At 48.4% G+C, this 20,271-nt stretch overlaps 1 protein-coding gene across 1 annotated transcript in view; it reads left to right on the forward strand.

The window, feature by feature from the left end:
• MAN1C1 (mannosidase alpha class 1C member 1) overlaps positions 1 to 20,271 on the forward strand; it is a 203,677-nt gene that overhangs the window by 148,558 nt on the left and 34,848 nt on the right. The window contains exons 3-4 of the mRNA XM_007935748.2: positions 9,976 to 10,091; positions 13,209 to 13,289. Coding sequence (XP_007933939.2) covers positions 9,976 to 10,091; positions 13,209 to 13,289 — 197 coding nt within the window. The remainder of the gene's footprint in view (positions 1 to 9,975; positions 10,092 to 13,208; positions 13,290 to 20,271) is intronic.

Consider the following 20,271-nt stretch of genomic DNA (forward strand, 5'->3'; position numbering starts at 1 on the left):
AGCTTCTAGAAACTATCAGCTTCTAAACACAACTTTATGTGACCAGGAAATAGCTGCCATGAGAAAAATCAAAAGAAAATATCCCTGCTGGAGAAAGAAAAAATTCAGACCAGATAGAAATGGAGACATCCTAATCCCCAAAATAGTTTTATACAACCAGAAGACCTCACCGTAGAAGATGATGTGGTTTTAAACAATATACTTTGGAGCAAGTGCAGATGTCACTTTGATTAATCCTCCTAGAAACCTTGTGGCAGAATGTTCCAGTTCCTACATAACAAATAACTCCAAAACTTAGTGGCCTAAAACAACTCTTTTATAGTGTGCCCAGATTCAGTGGGTCCGAAATTCAGAAAGTGCACACTGGGGACAATTCGTTTCTGTACTACAGTGGATGAGTCTTAAGCAGGGAAGGATTGAAGACAGAATAGCTGGGGGCTGGAATCATGGAAACTTTTTCACTCATATGTCAGGATTGATGGAGGCTATTAGCTGGAAACTCAGTTGGGGTTGGCATTCTGAAAACCTACATGTGCATGGCCTCTCCGTGTGTTTTTTTCCTTATGGGTATTTTGGGCTTCCTCACAGTATGGTGGCTGGTTCTAAGAGCAAGCATTCCAAGAAGTAGGAAGTAGAAGTTGCCAGTTTCTTAAGGGCTGGGCCTGGAAACTAACATGTCATCCCTTCTGCTTTATTCTTTTGGTCCAGGTAATCACAAAGGTCCCCCCAGACCAACGGGAAGGTCACAGGGGGAGTGTTTTCTTGTGGGATGGGATGTACTATGGCAGCTATCTTTGGAAAATACAGTCTGCCACACACAGCCAAATCGGTTTCTTTGGCAGCTGAGTAAAACTTTTGTGTTGTTTCTTTACAGATTAAGAAAAGTCTCTGTGGATTATATCATCAAATTGAATGCAACCATTAGTATATGGCTCTGGGGATACTGTGGTAACAGGCTATGCTTTGGGTGATTTTTTCCCCCCTCCTCTAAATGTTCTTCCTGAAGCTTATGTTGCTCAGCATGACCCATTTATCTTACATATTTTTTTGCACTGCATGAAAATCTCATTGTCATTAACATCACAGCATCAGTAGAGTGGTCACAAACCAAGTCCAGGAGGACAGGGCTGTTCCAGGCCAGGCCAGTCCTTGGAGAGTAGGTTATGGAGACCTGGGTGTCTGTGACCTTGATGTAGGGACTTACACATGCACAACAAATAGTATTGTGCAGGGCAGTGGTTCAGGGGCAGTCAGTCACACAGCTGGCTGATCTGGCCACAGCTTGGTGGAAGGTTTGTTTGGTCATCTGGTACCAGCCTTCTGAGTAGGCAGCTAACATTACCATAAATGTGCTTAATGGCAGAGACCCTTGCTGGGGACCCAGTATGTTCAGCTGAACACATTCATCTGGAACTTGGTTAAATGGCCAGACCACACCAGGCATAGAGAGATAGGAATAATCCATGTCAGAAGCCTTCTCCATCCACTGGGAGGGAGCCCTTTATCCCCAAATACTTAATGGGTCCTTGTGATGTGTTGTGCAATGCGCTGGACAGTGGGATATGCAGCAAGCAAGACTCTTCCCCTCACCCGATTGGGAAAAATAGATAACAAATAGGTAAGCAGGTCACTGTGTAATGTCCCTTGGTGATAAAGGAAAAATAAAGCTGAATAAGGGAATAGCTATGGGGGGATGCTATTTTAGCAGAGTGATCCTAATTGCCAAAGCCTAAGGAGGGAGCAGGCTTGAAGGATTCACAAACAGTGAGTAGCTGAAGTGGTGGAAATGAGGCATGGATGTGGGGAGTAGGAGAAGAGGCAGAGAGGAAGCCAGGGACCAGATGTGGGGGCAGGGCTCATAAGTGACTGTAAGGACTTTATCTTTTACCTCTGAGTTTTGTGGGATTCATGGGAAGGTTTGGAGCAGAGATGTGACTTGTGTTTTTAAAGGACCCCTTTGGCTGCTGAGTTGAGGACAGACTGGGAAGGGGACAAGGGTGGAAGCCAAGAGGGCAGTTAGGATCTTGCAGTAGTCCGAGAGAGAGAGAGAGGAAGGTGGCTGGAGCAAAGGAGATGCATTGTGGGCAGAGCCTGGGAATCTTGTGAAGGTGGAGTCAATAGGATTTGCGACCACAACCAGTGGAAGGAGGGGTCAGCATGTACCAAGAGAATACGGTGGAACAGGTTTGGAGGGAATAGTAGGATTTGCTTTTACCAGTTCCTGTCAAGTCTGTTGTAACTCATGCAAGTTAAGCCTGAGATGCCTGTGGGCCTTCCAAGTGGAAATGTGTGGAAGTAGTTGAATTTGTGAGTCTAGGGCTCAGGGGCAAGATCCTGGCAGGAAATTTAAATTTGGGAATCATCAGCATGTGGATGGGGTTTAGAGTGGTGAGATCAGATGGAATCATTAAGGAAAAGAGTGAGGACAGAGAAGAAAAGAGGTCCAGACTCTGAGCCCTGAGGAACATCAGTCTTTAGAAGTTGAGGAGATGAGAAGGAACCAACAAAGGAGTATGGGAAGAAGCAATCATGGTTAAAAAGAGGAGCAGAGGAAAAGTGGCATCCTGAACACCAAGATCCAGCATGGAACAGTCATGATGCTAGGGATGGACCAGCCTGGCCTCCTACCTTCATACAGCAGCCATAGCTTCAACATGGGGAAACTTCTGAGCAGGCTGGAGTCCCTAATATTATGGAAAGGACAGAGGCAAGTAAATTGATGATTCCTGTATAGTATGATAAGAAGGGAGATGGCCTTGTACTGGAGATGGAGGTGCACAGAGTAGGGGCACATGGTGCAGACATGCAGGGGCTCCAAGAAGTAGGCATCAGGCTGGACAGCTAAGGGTGAGACTTCATGCAGACCCTGGGGTAGAGATCAGAATAGCTTCATAGGGGAGGAGGCATGTGAGCTGGCTTCTTGATGTCCACTGATGCAGGTAGAATTGAGTGGGGGCAATTCCCAGCATAGTTTGATGAAGTCACAGAAGTGGGATGTGTGAGGATGCTGCAGGGAACAGTGAGTGGCCTGTTTGGCTTGGAGGAGTCTGGCCCTTGGGGTTGATTGGCTGGGAAAAGTTGGGGGGCAGGAGTAGTAGTGGGAAATCTTTGCCCCAAGGAGCTCCTAGTGTAAAGCCTCACAGTGCAGGAGGGAGTAATGGGTGCCTGAGTAAGAGGCCTGAGAAAGTACTGTGAGCACCTTCTGGGTTGAGGGAGGTTATTTACAGATGGGTGGGATCAGGGAAGGTTACATTGGGAGGTGGACCTTGAAGAATGTGTCAGCTTTGAATATGCCAAGAGGCACAGAGAGGCATGTTTGGCAAAGGAGACCACATGTATAAAGGCATGAAGGCAGGAATATATGACACATGTTCAGGCAGTAGAGCTTGGTGGGAGATGAGATTACTTAGCTCCTTTTGGGACAGACCCAAAAGCCTTCACAAGCTGTATTACATGGGTACTGGAGAGCTGTTGCTGAGTTGGGGAGGGACACATTTGAAGCTGATTCTAGGAAGAAAGGTCAGACAACAATGTACAGAGTGAATCAGAGGGTAAGGGGTCCTGGAGGCAGAAAGACCCTTTGGGAGTCAGGTACACATCAGGTCAGGATAACAATGGCCTCGGGACCAGACATGAATTGGACCTGTTATGGACAGAGTATGTGCCCCCAAAATATGTGTTGTCTGTCTCTTGGAATTCTATAGATAGGAAACAGGGCAAAGGAGCTACATCTCTTATCCTCCAAGAAAAGAAAAGAACCATCCCAGGAGTAACTTGTAGATAAGCAGAATTAAAGGAAGGAGTATGGGAAGCAAAACCTCCATTTTAAAGGGTCTCAAAGGGTGGGGACACAGCCTCCTAGGTTTCAAAGAGCTAGATCTTAACCAACTCGGTTCTGGAGCATGAGACTGCCATTTAGGGGGATGGGGCTGCAATGCCCAAAGCGCCTGACAAGGCTGAGGGGATGGCATAGCCCCTTAAAATGACTAGGACCATGAGACCACCCAAAGCCAAGGGAGCAGACTTGTCATCCCAGTGGCCCTAGAAGGCAGACCTGAAGCCTAGAGCCGAGGGTCTCCACCCAGAATCCAGACAGTATGGCCAGCACCCAGAGTCTGGAGAGCCAGGCCATTGCCCAAGTGGTCTTGGAGCACAGAGGATTGTTGTTGAGCTTGAGAGCTAATGTAAACTGTTCTGTTGGGTTTGGGGTTTGCTTGGTGCCCATTATCCCTTCTTTCCCTCCAGTTTCCCCCATTTGTAATGGAAATGTCTGCTTTGTGCCTCTTCTGCCACTGTACTTTGGAAGCAGATAACTTGTATTCTAGATTTCACAAATATTCCAAATTTACAGATAAAAGTGAATTTTGCCCCAGGATGGAATAGGCCTACCCTCTCACCCAGACTTCACTTAGGTGATTCAGAAGATGAGATTTTGGAGTTGATTTAAGACTTTTGGGATGGTGTGATGGGGTAAATGTGCTTTGCATGTGACAAGGACATGAATTTTAGGGGGCCATAGGGTAGAATGTTGTGGATTGAATGGTGTCCCCAAAATACATGTGTAGTAAATTCTAACCTCTTGCACATAACAACAACAACAAATGCCTGTGGTTATAATCCCTGTTGGGAATGGGTTGTCATTGTTATGTTAACAAGTCAGGATTAGTATAGGGTGTATCTTGAGGCAATCTCTTTTGCATGGGTTTAATGGATGCTGAGACACGTGGTGATCTCCAAGGAACCAGGAAGCAGAAGAGGCAAGGATCTTCCTCCAGAGCCAACAGAGAGAAAGCCTTCCCCTCAAGCAAAAAAAAACCAAACTCACTGCCACTGAGTCGTTTCTGCCTCATTGCAATCCCCATTGGGTTTCTAAGGTGCTAAATCTTTATGGAAGTTTCTTCTGTGGAGCAATTGGTGGGTTTGAACTGCTGACCTTTCGGTTAGCAGTCAAGTGCCTTATCCACTAGGCCACCAGAGCTCCTCCCACAAGCTAGAGCTCTCAACCTCCTAAACTGTGAGAAAATAAAATTTCTGTTTGTTAAAGCCATCAACTTGTGGTATTTCTGTTATAGCAGCACTAGAGAACTAAGATAGGCCCCTTGTGGTGTTTTATTTTAAATTGGGCCAAGAGTTATATAAACTGCAGTCTCTTGCCCACATGGCCCTGACAGCAGCCCCACAGGCCTCACTGATCATCAGAAGCACCACAAGACCTCACCAACCCAGAGGCCTTTGCAGGGGAGCTAATCAATGAGGGCCATACATTCTCACTTCTTTTTGTTGGGCTGAATTCACATGTGCCAGTTTCTTTCCATTCACTGCTCCATTCATTCTTCCCAGCAGCCTTGTAAGATACGTCCTACTGTTAGCCCCCATTTTGCAGATGAGGAAAATGAAGCTTAGAGAGGTAATGTGACTGACTTATCCTGGTACAAAACTGGTAAGCAGTGGAGTTAGGATGGGAACCTGCATCGACCTAACACCAAAGGCAGCCTCTTAACCACTATGTGAGGTTGCTCTGAAGAGACTCTATTCAGTACCTGAAGAGCAGAACAGCAAGGCTGGAGTGACCACTAGTCCCCCTCCAAAGGGAGGAGCAAGAGAGTCCCCCATATCTCACTCCCCTCTCCCTGCTTCTGGCCAGGCCATTGTTTAAAGATGAGCTAAGAAACCCCAGAAATAAGAACAAGAAACCGATTTATCAAGCACTTCCTCTGTGCCAAACGTGTCAGATATATTTATCAGATGTATTTATGCCAGGCAAGTGTACGATGTATTCATCATAGCTCAGTCTTTGTCCAGTGGTCTCAACTTCATTTTTCTTCTAATGATGACTTTGAAGCTTAAGCAGATGGATTGCTGTCTCAAGCTGGGCTTTGAACCTGGGGCTACCAGATTCCTGGACCAGCATCCTTTCTGACAAACATCTTTTCTGACAAACCTTACTGCCCTGGCAGGAAGGGGGTCTTTTGTGAGCAGGGAGAGTACAGGCAGGAGCTGGGAGAGGGCCAGCCTGGAACCTGCCCCAGACCCAGGGACCTTGGAAGCTGGCTGCCTGACTTCTTGCGGCCTGTTGCCACTTTGTATATGAATGGTGGGCCTGTTTACTGCTAAGGCTTTTCCCCCAGGGGAGCTGCTCTGGGGTAGCCACAGGTGCAGATAGGGTTGACTTCAGGATAAGGCTGTCTCTCCTGCCAGCCTAGCCACAGGGTGACCTCTGGCCTGAAATGAAGGCTTTCCAATAAATGCCTTGCTGGACTGTGGCCCAGCTGTGTGGTAGGTGGGGGCCAGGGTAGGAAATCAATCGAGAGAAGGATTCAGGAACCTGAGAACAGAGGCAGAATCTTGCCAGCAAATCTCTTAGCCTTCTCAGCAGCAAGCCAGGTGGAGAGCATTTGGGAAGGAAAATGTCCCCAGAGTCGTCATCATAGGGCAGAGTAGGTCATGAGGAGCTCTGGCCGCCTGCCTGCCCCAGCTGAGGTCCTTGGGCCTCTGGGCTTATGCTCGGCCCAGGAGAAGGAGGGCCCGTGGGGTGCAAGCACCAAGCTGCCTAGGGCAGGACACAGAAACCAGATATTCTTGGATGCCTCTTCCCTGGCCTTAAAGAATGCTCAGCTTGGTCTCCTCTTTAAGCTGTAAATGATCACAGTGGCCTCCCACTCATTGCAGGGTATGGGATAGGGTGAGGTTAGCAATCAGATCTGAAACTGCACCAAGAATCAGGAGGCCACACTAGGAAGCACACTGTATGCAGTAAGAGCCTGGAGTTCCTTCCTCCTCTGTCTAATGTTGGATGTACCCCAGCCCATCTCTGAGGTCCTCATCTATGAAATGAAGGGCTTAGGCAGAGGGATTTCCAAAATCCCTCCAGCCCCTTGAAGAATCAGGATTGAGGCCCTGTGATGGAATGGGAATGAGAGCCAGGACTGTGGACACCAGCCCCACACTTTGTGGCCTGAGCACTCAACAGGGTGAAAAAGAACCCATGAAACACACTCAGCCGTGGACACGACAGGCAAGCTGGCCTGGATAAACCCGAAAAGGGTCAACCCTATTTGGCTTTGGGGTGTATTTTCATACCAGTCCTTGAGTATGAGAGGGATTAGCCTGGGAATTCACTTCGACCCAAATGCCAAAGCCATCCCCAGACCTGTGACTCAGGATTGGGAAGCCGTTCTGTTCCCCCAGCCCTCCTTCCCTCCCTCCTTCCCTCCCTCCACTCTCCATTGCAGATCCTCCCTCTGGTGATGGATTCTCTAACTTCCAGCCTTATCTCTCTCCCTCCACCCTATGGCCTAGAGGACCTAGGAGGGGCCCTACCTTGCCTGGCCTAGACAGGCAGCGAAGTGTTTGAGTTTCAGAAGGACTCTCTGCCTGCAAAGTCAACACAAGTGAGCAGTTAGGGAAGCACTAATTAAGGAGATTAGATGCTAACTCTGAATGTGGGAGGTGCTGGCAAAGCCAGTGCTTCAGACTGAAGTGGGGCTCAGCGCCTGTTGAGAGCTCAGAGCTCCTGAGGAGAGTTTCTCTGCTGGGAGAAGATGGGCTGATGATTTTCAGGGAAGGACACTGAAGAGAAAGTGACTCCTCTTGGGGCCTACACTCTGGTCCCCACAGGAAATTGTTGCTCCCAGGGATAACTCTGTAGTTATCTAAGTAGTATAACTAAAGAGTTGTTGGAAGGCAGCCACCTCTTCCAGGAAGCCCTCCAGATGGTACCAGGCACATTTCTTTCTGCCTCCCCTGCTCCTTTCTAGCCCCCTACACTCCAGGTTCTGATTGTGTCATGTGCTTCATGTGAGGTGTGGAAGACTGTCATTTTGCAGCACCTCAGCCTTCACTCCCCTAACTAGATTCTGGGACCCAGCAGCGTGGGCCTCTCAGCTCATGCTTTGGGTACTCACCCTCCTGGAGTTTGTTGTTGTTGTTATGGGCCATGGAGTCAGACCCGACTCATAGCGACCCCTCTTTGGGTTTCCAAGGCAGTATCACTACAGAAGTAGATTGTCCCATCTTCCTTCTGAGGAGTGGCTGGTGGGTTTGAACTGCCAGCCTTCTGGTTAGCAGGCAAGTGTCTTAGCCACTATGCTACCAGAGCTCCCTCCTGGAGCTAGTGTGGCCATAATGTCTTTAGTTTGTGCATTTGTTTCACTTCTTTTCCCAAACTTTCTTTTTCTTCTTTTTTCCCCAAAACAGAAATGTATTTCCGATTATAATCTATGAGCTGATGAAATAAAAAAAGCACTTATAATCCCAGCTCTCAGAGATAACCACTGGGTCCCATTCTCCCAGACTTAGTTCTGTACACACACACACACACACAATTGTTTTATAAGAAAGAGATTATACTGTGCTTTTTGCAATCTACTTTTTTTTTCAATAACAGATCCCATGATTAGCCCTCCAAGTGAATACACACAGGCCTTCATCCCTCACATGGATGATTGCATAGCATCCGTTTTATGTTTGAGCCATAATTTATATAACTACTCCCCTATTAAGGAGCCCAAAAGGAGCTCTGATGGTGTAGTGTGTAAGACATTTGGCTGCTAACCAGAGGTCAGCAGTTCAAACCCACCAGCTGCTCCACAGGAGGAAAATGAGGCAATCTACTTCCATAAAAATGTGTTGTTGTTGTTGTTGTTAAGTGCCGTCGAGTCATTTCTGACTCATAGCGACCCCATGCACAGCAGAACGAAACACTGCCCAATCCCGCGCCAGCCCCACAATCCCTGCTATACTTGAGCCCATCATCGCAGCCACCGTGTCAATCCATCTCATTGAAGGCCTCCCCCTCTTTCGTCGACCCTCCACCCTACCAAGCATGACATCCTTCTCCAGGGAATGGTCCCTTCTGACAACATGACCAAAATAGGTGAGACGAAGTCTGGCCATTCTTGCTTCCAAGGAGCATTCTGGCTGCACTTCCTCCAGGACAGATCTGTTAGTTAAAAATTTACAACCTTAGAAACCCAATGGGAGTTGCTATGAGTCAGAATCAACTCAATGGCAGCAGGTTTGGTTTTTGGTATTAAGGAGCCCTGGTGGCATAATGGGAGCTCTGTAATGTAGTGCCTAAGGCATTTGACTGCTAACCATAAAGCAGGCCGTTCAAACCCACCAGCCACTCCTCAGAAGGAAGGTTGGGCAATCTACTTCTGTAGTGATACCACCTCTACCACCTCGGAAACCCAAGGAGGGGTTGCTGTGAGTCGGGTGTGATTCCACAGCAGTGTGTTCATTTTGCATTTTTTGGACTAGGAGCCCTGTGGCACAGTGGTTAAACATTTGGCTGCTAACCAGAAGGTCAATGATTCAAACCCTCCCTCTGTGGGAGGAAACACTTGGAGATCTACTCCTGTAAAAATTTCAACCTTGGAAACTCTATGGGGGAAGTTCTCCTCTGTGAGAAGTGACTTGTTGGCATACTACAATATTGCTGGACTCGGGATTTTTGCAGTTTTTCCCTGTTATATATGATACTGCAATAAGTATCTTCCTGGCTAACTATTTATGAACCTATTTTTCTTAGACTAAAATAGAAAGTGGAATTGAAGAGTCAGAGGATTTGTATGTTTTTAAAGAGTTGTGTAGACCAAATGCCAAGTCACCACCCCCACCCCCATCCCATGTCGTGGGAGTGTGGCAGACACCTGACTAGCCTTGGTAGTTGACCAGCTGTCTGGTACGAGGGTCGACCAAGGTCCGGGAAGTGGCTCAGCCTGTGAGCATGGACTCTCCTTCTGCGTGTTTGTTGCCCCTGTGATGAAGCAGCAGCCCATGGGGAGGACACTGGGTCTTGGACTCACCTTCCCTGGTGGCACAGGAGTCACCCTGGACTTGTGTCTGGAGCTAGCCTTTGCCCTAGAGCCTGCCCAGGCATTTAGAAGGGGTTCTGGGGGTAGTGGCTTGTTAGCAGGGATAGAAAGGATAAGAATGACCCTGGGTTGCATTTTTGGCTTTCTGTCCTTGTAGGAGGACTCAGTGGGGCGACGATCATCGATTCCCTGGACACCCTCTACCTCATGGAGCTGAAGGAGGAGTTCCAGGAGGCCAAGGCCTGGGTCGAAGAGAGCTTCTACCTGAATGTGGTGAGTCCCAGGCCCTCGAAGTCAGCTCCACCCTGTCATCTCTGAGGCCCAGAAACGTGGAGGGTCACCCCATGAGCAATCTCAGAACCAGGGCTTTGGCATTCTCATTGTCAAGTCTCTTCCCCTAAGACCAGCCTTGGACATCACCCCTACTTCCTACCCTGGCTGGTCCCAAGTATTAATCAGCCTGGCCTCCTCCCCTGGAAGGAGGACAACCACAGTCTTCTTCCTGGGGTCAGTCATCACTCCTCTTGTGCACATTGCCCACACCCAGGAAATCCTTTCCAGGGTGAAATCTATCCCTGGCACAGCAGCAGCAACAGTGATAGGGGACATGACATGATGGACAGGAGAAGCTGGCTCATCTGCTCAGAGCTGCTTCAGAACCACGCCCTGCTCTCTTGAGATTGGGGCAGGGGCATGCCCAGTTTGAGGCCCATGATCAGGCTTGGGACCTCCTTGATTTCCAGCCCTGTGGGCATCCCGGTCAGGGCCTGGGGCTTTGCAGAAGGGACGGTAATTTGTTTTGATGTCACAGAAACCCTGAATACCAGACTCCACCCCCACACATTGATCCTGGAGGTCTGGGCTCACCACAGAGAGAAGCTGTTTAGAAGATTTGGGGAGTCAGAAATGGAGACAGATGGGAGAGGGCAGGAGGGCAGGTTAAACACACCAGAGGGCTCTGTCCAGGCTCTACCAGCTACAGGCCCTGATGGAATGGGTCTGAGTTTGGCTCCTGCAGCTCATACAGTTTGCCAGCACAGAGTCAGGCAGAGAAGCAGGGGGGTCTCTGGCAGAGCAGCAGTGCAGAGGCCTTTCCCCAGGAGGCAGAAGACCCTGGGTCCCCACTGTTCTGCCCCACCTGGAAAAGTCAACTTAAATCCCTGAGTGTTAGTTCCCTCAACTATAAAATGGCAACAGCAATGTTGTACACCACGGAGTCCATTCTGACTCCTAGCAGCCCCTTATGACACAGTAGAACTGCCCCATAGAGTTTTCTAGGCTGTAATCTTTATAGGAGCAGAGTGCCAGGTCTCGTCTTCTATGGAGCTGACAGGTGGCTTTGAACTGCTGACCTTTCACTTAACAGCCAAGCACTTAACCTTTGTACCACCGGAGAAATAACAGTACAATAATTAAAATAACAGTAATAGTTCCTTATTCACAGGCTTGTTGCGAGGATTAAACACAATGGGGTTGTAAAAAGCATTTTATAACACTATAAAATCTAATACACCTGTAAGATAGTATCATCCCAGTCATCCTGATGATTATGGTTATTCCGATGCTTGTTAGCACTTCCGGTAGTTTGTGTGGGGTGAGGAAGTTCAATCCACCCATTACCTCCTCAGCCGAATTGGAGAGGCAGAGGAAGGAGAAGGGAGGGAGTATCTCCGCAGGCTGCCCTGTCCCCTCTGCACACGTGCTCCTTTGGCTGGAGAAGGATTGTGAGGCAGTGGCAGGTCCAGGGGAGCCTGGGGATGTTCAGGCAGACTGGAGCAGGCTAGGGAGTATCCTTGGAAGAAAGTAAGATGGGGGTCACCCCCACCTGTCTGAACCTAGACTTTATCATCCGAAAAATGAGGAAAGGGTGCCTTGCCACACTGACCTCCCTGAACGCAGTGAGGTTAAGAAGTGACTTCCAAAGGGCTTTGTCAGTGATCCTACTTATGTGAACTTTCCAGAATAGGTAGGTGTAAAGAGACCAAAAGGAGCTCAGCTACTAACCAAAAGGTCAGTGGTTTGGACCCACCATCCTTGACAAAGGAGAAAGATGCGGCTGGTGGTCTGCTCCCATAAAGATCACAGCTTTGGAAACCCTCTGGGGTAGTTCTACTCTGTCCTGTAGGGTCACTATGAGTCGGAATGAACTCAACAGCACACCACAACAACATGGAGACCAAAGGTTCTTAGTGGTTAACCAGGGTTGACAAAAGGGAAGGGAAAAGAGGAACTCATTGCTTAGGGGACACTAAGCTTCTGTTAAAGGTGATGGGAAATTTGGAAATGGATAATGGTGATGGTAAAACAATATGATGGACAGAATTAATGTCATTGAATTATACATGTGAAGATTGTTGGATTGGCACGTTTTGTTACATGTATATTTACCACAATAAGAAAAAAGGTACTTTGTCCATAGAAGAGTTCTCCCACATAGAGGGCCTGATATTATTATCAATAATAAAAGACTGTGATGTAGGAGGCATCCACGGGGAGCCCCTGGGAAAGGGAGGTGATGACAGGCCCCATTTCTTAAGACCACACCAGGCACTGGGACACACTTTACATGTTCCTTCTCCCTGTCATGTCCTCCCTGGTGGGGCATCTGTCATCCTCATCTACAGGTGAAGAAACTCGGGCAGGGAAAGGCTAACCATCTTCCCTGAAGTCCCAAAGCTAAGTGACTGGCTCAGGTGAGAGTTTAACCCAGTTTTGGGTTTTGGCACAATGCCCCGACACCCCTGATTTGCAGTTCAGACTTGAGAAAGAAAATAACGATGATTAAGGCAAGTGTGGCTGTGCCCCGAGGGCTACAGTGCTGACGACCTGACAAATGGCTGGTTAGGGTATAAGTATCTCCCTGGCACTATTCCCTTCTTAGCCCAGGCCCTGCCCTGTCTGCCCCAGAGCTGCCTCTAAGAACTTGCCTCCTGCCCTGTGACCTCCAGGTTGGAATCCTCTGTTGTCCTGTGAAGCAGGGGCCTCGCTGGGGGCGGGGATGCAGCCCAACTAGAGAAGGATTTGCCTCCCCTCGGGCTAAGCGTCCACTGGCAGCTCCCAAGCAGGTTCTCGAGCTCCTTGGAGCAGGGCCAGCATACGTTTGCTCTGATGGCCTCCGGCAAGGGCTGGAGAAGGCAGCCAAGCCAGTGTTTACTTGGAATGCTGGAAATGTGCAGTCACGGCCTGCCAGGCAGGTGATGATGCCTCTCACCTTTAGCTATGAAAATCACCTGGCTGCTGAGGGATGCCCCAGGGCCAGGTGCACATGTGGCTGGAGGGGCAGAGTACAGGGTAAAGTGACCTAGTCCCAGGGGCCTGGCTGCCTCTGGGAGCCCTGTGGGCATCTCACGTGTGTCCCCACTGTCTTCCCTCCCTCCTTCTGTGCTGCAGAGTGGAGAGGCATCCTTGTTTGAGGTGAACATCCGCTACATTGGAGGACTGCTCTCAGCCTTCTACCTGACAGGAGAAGAGGTGAGTGGGCCCTGCATGACCATGGGAAGATAGCTCCTGGACCGTCCAGGCTAGAAAGGGCTTTGGGGGTCATCCAATCCCAGCCCTTCATTTCATCACTGAGAAAATAGTGATTCAGAGGGACAGGAGATTTGCCCAAGCTGCTGTGTCCCACCCAGATTCCTCAAGGGCCTGTTTTCCAGGCACCTGAAGACTCTTCCAGCTTTTCTCTCTGGTGCCTCAGTTCTGCTGCCTGGTAAGCCGACTGTCTCTCACCAAAACTAAACCAAACCAAACCCATTGCTCTTGAGGCATTTCTGACCCATGGAAGCCCAAGCACAGAGTAGAACTGCCCCCTTAGGGTCTCCAAGGCTGTGAATCTTTACAGAAGTAGACTGCCACATCTTTCTCCCACAGAGCGGCTGGTGGGCTTGAACTGCCGACCAATCTGGTAGCCAAAGCTGAGTGCTTAACTACTGAACCACGAGGGTCCTTCTGTCTCTCAGTAGGTGTAAGTCCTCTGAGGACAGCACTGTGTCCACAGACCAGCCACTCTACCCCTTGCACAGCACCCAGCAAACCTCTGGGCTAAGCAGTGCTGGTGGAGCAACTGGGCTGCTTTCTGCAAGTATCGGCTCTGGGACCAACGAAGCCAAGGTCATTGCTTCACAGTTTCCATCCCCTGAGACCCCTTGGCTTTGTCCTACCACAGCTGCCCCTTGGTCTCCCCTCCTGTATCTTGTGGAGCCAGGCCCCAGCTCCAGGTCCCAAGGGGCAAAAGGGCCTGAGAGAGGAGATGGGACCATCCAAAGCCATCCCTCCTGCTGCACATATGTTGTAAGCAGGGCTTCAAACCAGTTTGTTCTGAACTCCTGCTGAGAATGTACATTTTCACCTGAGAAATACTGACTCCAAATCCACATTTTAAGAATGAACCGGGTAGAAGCCCTGCTTGTAAATACAAGGCTTCTCTAAGGAGGGCCGTGAAGTGTGGTGAGAAGGCAGAGTCCCGGGCCTGGAGTCTGAAAACCTGGATTCATTCCCCAGCCCATGCTCACCTGCCTGGCAGCCATGGATGAGTCCCTTCAGCCCATCCCTGGGCCTCACTTCCTTCCCCAGCATGTTGTTGTTAGTTGTCTTTGAGTCGACTCCACCTCATGGTGACCCTGTGTACAACAGAAAGAACATCTTGGCCATCCTGTGCCATCTTCAAGATCGTTGCTATATTCCAGTCCATTATTGCAGCCGTTGTGTATTTTGAGTGCCCTGCAATCTAACGGGCTCATCTTCCAACACTGGATCAGATAATATCCTTTTGTGATCCATAGGGTTTTCATTGGCTGATGTTTGGAAGTAGGTGGCCAGGCCTTTCTTCCTAGCCTGTCTTAATCTAGAAGCTCTGCTGAAACCTGTCCACCATGGATAACCCTGCTGGTATTTGAAATACCAGTGGTATGGCTTCCACAATCAAAGTACCATGCAAGCCATCACTGTATGACAAACTGACAGATGCGTGGTGGTTCCCAACATCATGATTGTCCTAATATTCCCTTAAAGAGTCAAGGCTTCTATGAAGTGGGACAGGAGGGGAAGGGTTTGACACTGGCCTGAACACTACAAAACCCATATCCTCATCACAGCAAGAGAATTTTGAAAACTGGAGAGCATCTTCATCTCCTCCTTGTAAGTCCGTAAAAGCATAGTCAAGTGCCTGCTGGCGAGGCTGGCTGAGTCCCCAGATCCTGCTCCCCGTTCCTCCGGGGAGCTGCCCTGCTCAGCATGACTCTTCTGCCCCAGCTGGTCCTTTCCCTGCGCTTCCCTCCCCAGCCCTGGACACTGAGAGCCAGATCATTATGCCTGCCCCCACCTCCACTCTGTGGAGGAGCCACGGAGATGAAGAAGGCAAGTCACAGGAAACTCACTCCTCACCTCCACCACTGCTCTTTGAGAAAGTCATTTCCACATCCCTTCAACTGTTAAGACGATGCAGGCTGAAGTCAAGGGTTTTAGAGGCAACCGGCGTGTGTGCTTTATCTCTCCAGTCGCTTCAGGCTTCTCTCCATCAAACATAATCTCCTCAACAGAGATTACTGCTTGTACCAATTTGTCCCCAAATAATTGTAGATGGGAGGCCTTGGCTTTGAACCACCCAGAGCCTGAATTTCATTTGAAAACCTTAGGACAGGAAAATGACAGATGGAGCAGAAAAAAAAAGGCATCTGTTCTTCCCTGGTGTTTACCCAGCCTCCAGCCAGTGGTTGTAGGGAGATGCAGGTGGGATGTGGGGACCAGGGAGGAAGGGATGCAGCTCTGAGTTCACAGGAGTTGGTGTGAGAGCCAGCGATTCAGGAAGGAGCAGGTGGCTCCTAAGACCTGTTACTAGTCCCTTCCTTCTGGCTTATCTCTGAGGATATCTGTGGGTCTGAGAACTTGCTTTGAGCTCTCAATTCCCTAGAAGGGACAATCAACCTAATTTCTCAGGATGAAGACTAGACAGGAGGATAGTGCGGTTGTAATGTGAGAAACAGTTCAGAAAGCTCAAAGAGACACCAAAGTGATGGCTCTAAGTCCTGGAGCTGGCAGGCTTGTGAGGTCGTCAGAGCAAGCTCTGTCTTCCAGCCATCCCATCCTGATCCCATTCTGTCCCCCAGGCACATCCACCTGCCAGATACTGGGCTGTGCTGTATGTGTGTGTCTTGTTTGATTCTCATAACAGCCTCATGAAATGGGTCTTGTCTCTCACCACTTTGCAGATGAGGAAACCGAGACTTGGCAGTAACTTGCTCAGTGTCACACAGTCTCTGTGGGTGGCAGTGGCATTTGTGCTGAGGCGTTCTGACTCCGGACCCTGTGGCCTCTCCACTTTGTGTGTGGTTGTTGCCCTCATTCAGCCTGGCCCTTTGTCACTGCACATTACCAGGGCTTAGCCACACTGCACTGAGGTCTCCCTCCTCTCTCACCATGGGTACCTGTTGAGTGGGTCTTTCCATTCTTCAAATTTCCCACAAATATTTGTGGAGTCAACATTGAAGGGGGCCCCGTGACCCTTGTTGGACTGCTACCCTTCTGTGCTTCAGAGGGAACCAGCAGGAGGAGAGTCACTCTGAATTAACCAGCCCTGAGACTTGACTCTCATGAGAAGAACAAATATAACCACAGCTGTGCCAGATGGCATTTACAGTTTACGAAGCACACCTTCTCATTTGATTTCCACAAAAACTCTGTGAACCAGCCAGGGCAAATGTCACTATTCCACTGTGCAGATGAGGAAACCAAGGCTTAAAGATTGTATGTGGTGTACCCAGGGTCACACAACTGCTAGCTGGGAAAGGCTCTGACTCCCAGCACAGTGCCCTTTCCACTCTACAGAGTATAATTCTTGCTGGTTTCTCTCACCCCATTCTGGAACCATGACTCTGCCCATTGCTTGACAATGGCTGTCTAAGGCCATATCTCTCCGTGTTGGAGAGGTAGCTTAGTGTCCTGAAAAAGAACCACATATTAGCTCTACAACCTTGGACAAGTCCTTTCTCTCAGATTCAATTTCTCATCCTCAAAGTGGGTCAACACCTTCCCAACGAGGCTGTTGCAAGAATGGAAGAGCATGTAGATAAGGCACTAAGCACACCTAGCTATGACTGAGATGACCAGTGTGCCTCTGTTCCAAGGGCATGCTTGAACAATGTCTCTCAGAAAGATCAGCACAAGGCCAGTCCCCATGAGGCGGAGGTTGAAGATGTCCCAAATGTCCAAACTACCATGCCACTCCATCATTTCAGACATTAACTCCTCCTCCTCCTCCTCCCAGTAATCTCCCCCATCTTAGGGTTCTGTATTTCACTATAACACCTCACAGAACTCACAGACACCCAAGGGATCACCTCACATAGTAGTGGTGGAGGCTGGCAGGCTGGCGAGTCCCGGGTCCATGAGTGGGTCTGGAGGATCCTCCCAATTCCCCGGGTTTGATGAACCTCAATCAGCAGATCAGATGACGGCTGCTGTCCCAAATCCAGGGGTGAGATGTTGTTGTTGTTATTCGTAAGTGTACCCTCAAGGAAGCTAAGGATGGTGATTTGAATTATACCCTCCAGCAAGGCAGGACTCAAGATACATTCCACCTGTGTTGCCCCAACAGAAATAACCCAAGTGGATGGCTTTAACAATCAGCAGCTCAGGGCAAATCCCATCACAGAGCCGACCAGTCATGAAAGGGAACAACTACTACCAGCTGCCCAGCCAAGTTGCTACCTGACCTTAACTACCACACCACCCCAAACAGGCATGGATAATAGGATTTACAATACATCACAGAACAGAGGACAATGGCTAGAAGGGCCACATCAAACAGTTCAGCGCAGGCACTACTCCTGTCCATGCACACTCACCCAGCATTTTCCCTGAGGTGGCTGAGACCTTGCAGCGCCAGCTGGAGCAGTGCCAGGGAGAGGAGCTGGTTGGCTGGCAAAGAGGAGCAGTTAAGGGAAGTTAACTCAGAAATTTAAGCCAGACTCAGAAGAGGATGTGGAAGGAAGGTTATCACTGCTGATGTCAGATGGATCTTGGCTGAAAGCAGGGAATACCAGAAAGATTTGTTTTTATTGACTGTACGAAGGCATTTAACTGTGTGGATCATAACAAATTATGGATAACATTGCAAAGAATGGGAATTCCAGAACAGTTAATTGGGCTCACATGGAACCTGTACGTGGAGCAAGAGGCATTCATTTGAACAGAACAAGGGGATACTGAATGATTGAAAATCAGGAAAGGTGTACGTCAGGGTTGTATCTTTTCACCATACTTAATCAATCTGTATGCTGAGAAAGTAATCAGAGAAGCTGGACTATACAAAGAAGAATCTTGACATCAGGATTTGAGGAAGACTCATTAACAACTTGAGATATGCAAGATGACACAATCTTGCTAGCTGAGAGTGAAGAATACTTGAAGCACTTACTGATAAAGATCAAAGACTACAACCTTCAGTATGGATTACACCTCAGCATAAAGGAAACACAAATCCTCACAACTGGACCAATAAGCAACATCATGATTAACAGAGAAAAAGATTGAGGTTGTCAAAGACTGTACTTTGTTTAGATCCACAATCAATGCTTATGGAAGCAGCAGTCAAGAATTCAAACAAAGTATTTGTATTGGGCAAATTTTCTGCAAAAAGACTTTTTTAAAGTATTCAAAAGCCAAAGATGTTACTTTGAAGACTAAGGTGTGCCTAACCCAAGCCATGGTATTTTCAAGCACCTCATACATGCATGTGAAAGCTGAACGATGAATAAGGAAGATCACGGAAGAATTGATGCATTTAAATTATGGTGTTGGTGAAGAATATTGAATATATCATGGAATGCCAGAAGAACAAACAAATCTGTCTTGGAAGAAGTACAACTGGAATGCTCCTTAGAAGGGAGGATGGTGAGACTTTGTCTTACTTATTTGGACATGTTGTCAGGAGTGACCAGTCCCTGGAGAAGGATATCATGCTAGGTAAAGTAGAGGGTCCACAAAAAAGAGGAAGACCCTCAATGAGATGGACTGAGTAGGTGCAATGATGAGCTCAAACATAGCCACGATTTTAGGGATGACGCAGGACCTGGCGGTATTCCATTCTCTTGTACATAGGGTTGCTGTGAGTCAAACCAACTCAGCAGTACCTAACAACAGCTCAGATTGTTCAGGGCAGGAGGGTGACCAGGCAGCTGCCTAAGAGACCCATGCCCAGTGCTCAGAGTCACATCCCAATTTAAAGTACACTTAACACCCTCTACTTCCAAAGCCACTATCATCTAGTCAATCCTGTCTCATAGCAACCTCCATTGGGTTTCTAAGGCAGTGAATCTTTACAGAATTAGATTGCCCCCATCTTCCCTTCCTTCTGCAGAGCAGCTGGTGGGTTTGAACCACCAGCTTTCTCGTTAGCAGTCAAATGCCTTAGGCACAACACTACTAGAGAGCTCTGTGTGTGTGTGTGCGTGTGTGTGTATGTATGTAGAAGGAGCTCTGTGGCGTAGTGCCTAAGGCATTTGACTGCTAACCAGAAGGTTGGGGGTTCAAACCCACCAGCCACTCCTCAGAAGGAAAACTGGGCAATCTACTTCCATAAAGATTTACTGCCTCGAAAACCCAAAGGGGGTCTCTATGAGTCAGAATCGATTCAATGGCAGTGAGTTTGTTTTTGTTTTTTTGGTATGTGTGTATGTATATGGGTACTCTGGTGGCATAGTGCCTAAGGTATTTGACTGCTAACCAGGAGCCTGAAGGTTCAAACCCACCAGCCATTCCTCAGAAGGAAGATTGGGCAATCTACTTTCGTAGAGAAAACCACCTCGGAAACCCTAGGAGGGGTCACTATGAGTGAAATTGACTCAACAGCAGTGAGTTTTATGTGTATGTGTGTGTATGTGTGTGTGTATATATACGTGTGCATGCATGTATACATATGTATATGTATATGTATATAGGAGCTCTGGTAGCATAGTGCCTAAGGCATTTGACTGCTAACCAGAAGTCTGGTGGTTCAAACCCACCAGCCACTCCTCGGAAGGAAAGTTGGGCAATCTACTGCCATAGAGATAATGCCTCGGAAACCTAAGGAGGGGAGGGGTCATTATGAGTCGAGTCCGACTCGATGGCACAGAACAACAACAAATATGTATACATACACACACACACACACACACATATGTGTGTGTATGTATATATAGAAATTTTTACAAAAGTTGAATTACACTGTTTTGAAATATTTTTCTCTTAATAGAGAGAAACCCTTCTTTACTACTAAATATTCTTCTACGTCATCATTTTAATGGCCGCATGGTATTCATTATATGTTGTTGCTGTTGTTGTAATGTGCCATCGAGTCAGTCCTGACTCATAACGACCCCTCCTTGGGTTTCCAAGGCAGTATCACTACGGAAGTAGATTGCTCCATCTTCCTTCCGAGGAGTGGCTGGTGGGTTTGAACCACCAGCCTTCTGGTTAG

The sequence above is a fragment of the Orycteropus afer genome, unplaced genomic scaffold (assembly GCF_000298275.1).
Source record: "Orycteropus afer afer isolate SDZICR_OR568_19922 unplaced genomic scaffold, OryAfe1.0 scaffold00031, whole genome shotgun sequence".
NCBI classification, from domain to species: Eukaryota; Metazoa; Chordata; class Mammalia; order Tubulidentata; family Orycteropodidae; genus Orycteropus; species Orycteropus afer.